The 4,183-nt window shown below is 34.2% G+C and overlaps 1 protein-coding gene across 1 annotated transcript in view; it reads left to right on the forward strand.

Annotated features, from left to right (window-relative positions):
* The window catches only part of LOC106692840 (5-hydroxytryptamine receptor), a gene marked incomplete at its 5' end in the record, with an annotated part of 285,675 nt that overhangs the window by 268,614 nt on the left and 12,878 nt on the right, over window positions 1-4,183 (forward strand). The window contains 1 exon segment of the mRNA XM_067046425.1: window positions 23-132. Within this exon segment, the coding sequence (XP_066902526.1) occupies window positions 23-132 (110 nt within the window).

Consider the following 4,183-nt stretch of genomic DNA (forward strand, 5'->3'; position numbering starts at 1 on the left):
ATTTATTACTCTTGTGTTTCAGATCAGCAATGGATGGATTTTAAGCCCTGAACTGTGCGATATGTGGACTTCCTCTGACGTCCTCTGCTGTACTGCTTCCATACTCCATCTGGTAGCGATTGCTGTAGACAGGTATCGATTTCTTCCCTTCTTTAATATCGTTTTCAATTGATTCTAGTTCATACTATCGATATAGGTTAGAAGCTAACAAGATGCCAACTGATAACCTAACTCAATATTTTCCATGTAAAACTCATTTTAAAGGTAATTCTTATAGGTAATATTTGACTAGGGACAGTCAAATACTCCTGCTTGACTAAAACGATATTGTTGAAAAATTACACAGGGGATACCATATTAGTTAAAATTTAACATATATAATAATAACTAATAATTCGTTAAACCAGAAAAAAAATTTCATTTTAGTGATTGATAAATACAATTAAATTTATTGAAAGGCTCTAATTGAAGAGCTCTTAGCAACTGTGTAAGACGGGCAACACTGGAAAGGACTTTATTGGTTAAAATTTGAGGGATCAATACCATATATACCAATAGTTTATTACAAATTAGATATTTTTGTTTTGTTACTTTTAACATAAATATTATTTTTTAAATTATCGACTTGTTGATTTTTTAATGAATATAATTTATTTATTAAAAAAGTTTGGTTATTTATGTGTTGTAGTTAAAATCGCACAATTATATATATCTATATAAAAACATTCTATTCAAAATATTTAATTTTTTCTCACCCTCCTATTAATTTTATTAACTCTAACAAGTACTAATGCTTAATACAAAAATATAAATATATATTCATTAATAGAAATAAATATTTTTTATAGCCTAAAGGGCATTTAAAGGTAACTGTAACTGTATATTGTGCTAGTAAAGAATAAGGAGAGACGACTAATTTGCTGGATTTGTTGGCAAGTTGGCTAATTCTCGCACCATATGGCACAATCTCACCTCATTTTCAGAAATGCCCTTTAAATAACAATCTAAAGGAAACATACCAATTAAAATATTTTATTTATACTGATTAATTTTATGAAATCCAGCACCAGTAGTCTCTGATTGGATACGATCGATAAGCTTTTCCAGCAATTAAATCAGATTTAGTTTCCTCTTCGTGTTCTCATAAAGTAGCGAGGATAATGAACCCTGAAGCCATTAAAAGTCTAAAATAAAATGAGAAGGAAAAGGAGAATATAGGTTGGAGGAGGGAGAGGGGGAGGGGTTTTATCCGATTTATGAATGGAGCGGAAGCTAAAATACGAAGTGTCCTCGACCGGATAAGCTGGGGGGCTTAGAGAGGTCGGAAGTCGGCAGGTGTTTAATTACGGAAAGAGAAAAGTGAAATAATCAGAAATAGTCTCTCTTTGTGGAGATAAATTGGGGCAATAGCGGAAGGACATTAGGAGTTAGGAGGGAGGAGTTAAATTGAAAGGAGTTTTATCTGGGCACGGTCGGGGAGGAAAAGTTGAACTGCCTCCTCGATATTGTCTCGTCCGCTCTCAAGTTGGCTGTGGTGACAGAGGGGGGCTCTGGGTCTCTTTTAGTTATCTCCCATCTCATAACCGCGCTCTGTCTCTCCAAAACTTACTTAAAGTAACAGATTATTCCCACTAACAACTAGAACAATTGAAGGATTTTTAGAACCGAATCAAATCAAACCAAGAGATCTCATGTTTTTTTACAAAAGAGAACCATTTATTGTATGTTAATTGAGTTCGTTATTGATATTTATAAGGAAAAGGAGGGGTAAAAATTGAGAGACCTTATGATATGATTAATAAACATACATAGTGTAATAGGTCTATCTCATATGTTATCTCTCTATCATATAATAAAAACGAGTTATAGAAAATTGGGTTTAACGAATCAAAAAGATTACGTGCATTAAATCATCCAGAATTTAACCAGTTATATTGTCATTTCAACTCTTAATGTTCATATACATTTTTATATGTATTATATTAAAAGAAAAAACATTTTAAATAATAATAAAATAAATAAATAAAAGTAAATACTACTATGATCTGTATAAAAGAAAATATGGAACTATATCAAAAATACAATAAAATAGAATAATTCAAATTATATATAAATAAGTTAGGTACAAGAAAAAAAAATTAAATATAACTAATTCCTCAAGGTAGTATCCTTAGTCCCATCCTCTACACCGTCTATACAGCTGACATCCCAACAACTCCTAACACTATCCTCACCACGTATGCCGATGACACATGTGTGCTCGCTGTTAATAATAACCCATTAATTGTGTCCCAAAATCTCCAATCCCATATCACAGTCATCGAAGATTGGTGTCGTAATTGGAGGATTAAGATAAATTCCAACAAATCCCATCAAATCACCTTTACCCTTCGTCGTAAACCTACTGACTGCCCTACAGTTTCATTTAATGATGTTACTCTTACCCCCTGTCGAACAGATCCGCTACCTTGAACTACATTTGGACATGCGATTAACCTGAAATCCTCACACCAGACTGAAAAGACAGGAAACTGCACCTCGATTTCGACTATTACAGAACTTACTTGACAAACGGTCTAAGCTTCCTACACATTACAAAAGACTGATCTACATGACTGTAATAAGGCTAATCTGGTCATATCGAGTTGAGCTTTGGGGCTCCACTAAACCTTCGAATTCCTCTCTTATTCAATCCTTACAATCCAAAATCCTTCGTAAAATCCTCAAGGCTCCTCACTTTGTCACAAATAAAATCATACATAAAGACCTTAATGTTCCCTATGTAACCGATCTAGCCCGAACCAGATATCACTCCTTCCATTATAAACTCTCTAACCACTCAAACCCCCTAGTTTCTAATCTTGCATCCTCTTCCATTCCTGACAATCCTCCGAGGCGCCTGAAAAGAAGATGGCCATGAGACCAGCTAATGTAAAATGTCATTAGAATGCTACCAATGGGTAGTTCCTCTACACGCCTGTAACACTCCAATTTAACTTAGATCAGATTTACTAAATGCATTATAATGTACAGTTGTAGATAGCAATAAATAAATATTTAAAAAAAAAATTTTATAAGTAATAATAAAATAAATATACATTCGCACCTATATACTTGTACTTAAACAGTTGTATGATAATAATTAATATGAATATCAACCCCGTGCGGAAGGTAAAGCAGAACCTCACGAGATACCAGCGCTTCACTCCGGACCTCCTATTGATGGCCAGCGGACCCTGAGTGAAAGCGCATGAGCCGCATGCAGTACTGACTTCAATGTTCATTACCAGAACACCAATACCAATTCACCAAAGGTCTCGAGTCCAATGTCGTTTCAACCTTCGGGAAATATAAGTTACAACTTGTACCTATTCATTTTGGAATTTTTTGAAATAGCAAAGAGAATGGAAAATTAATGGGCTGATAAGCGATCACTACATAACTCTTTTCTTTATTTATTTATCCAAATTGTATTTACATAAAAATACATCTTGTAATTGTGATGTTAAATTACAATGATATGATATGGACACGTAGAGAAACTACCCATAGGTAGCACTCTAATTACATTTCAACATTAGAAGGTCTCGAGGCCAACTTGTCTTCAGGCGTCTTGGAGGATTGTCAGGACTAGAAGAGGAAGGATTGATATCTGGTTCGGACTAGATCGGTTACAGATGGAACGTTAAGGTCTTTATAGATGATGTTATTTATGCCAAAGGAAGAACTATTGAGGATTTTAGATAATATTGGAATTGGATATGAGGAGAATTCGAAAGTTTAGTTGTTGGTTGGGGCTTTTGGGCGTAAAACCCTGAGGTCATCAACGCCCACGTTTCGCACTTCATAATTCAATTTCAAGTTTTGAAATTCTATAGATAATTGCTTAATAAATATAAATAATTACTTCTTTTAGAATTTTTTAATACATATCACAAACTTTTGGGTTTAGATCTTATTCAAAAGATTATTCCTTTTTAAGAAAATTAAAACCATTTATATATTGGCATTGTTGGTAACGAGCTCGCAGACAAAGCTGCCAGAGAGGCACTCACGCTCCCTCCCCAGGCACCGCCGTTCTTACCCCATCAGAACTCAGTACACCCCTTAAATTACAAATATTAGAAAAATGGCAGGCCAAGTGGGATGAAAGCTCTACGAGTAAATTAAAAGAAATAAAACG

This window comes from Halyomorpha halys, unplaced genomic scaffold (genome assembly GCF_000696795.3).
Source record: "Halyomorpha halys isolate HHAL.00 unplaced genomic scaffold, Hhal_1.1 Scaffold73.1, whole genome shotgun sequence".
Taxonomy (NCBI): domain Eukaryota; kingdom Metazoa; phylum Arthropoda; class Insecta; order Hemiptera; family Pentatomidae; genus Halyomorpha; species Halyomorpha halys.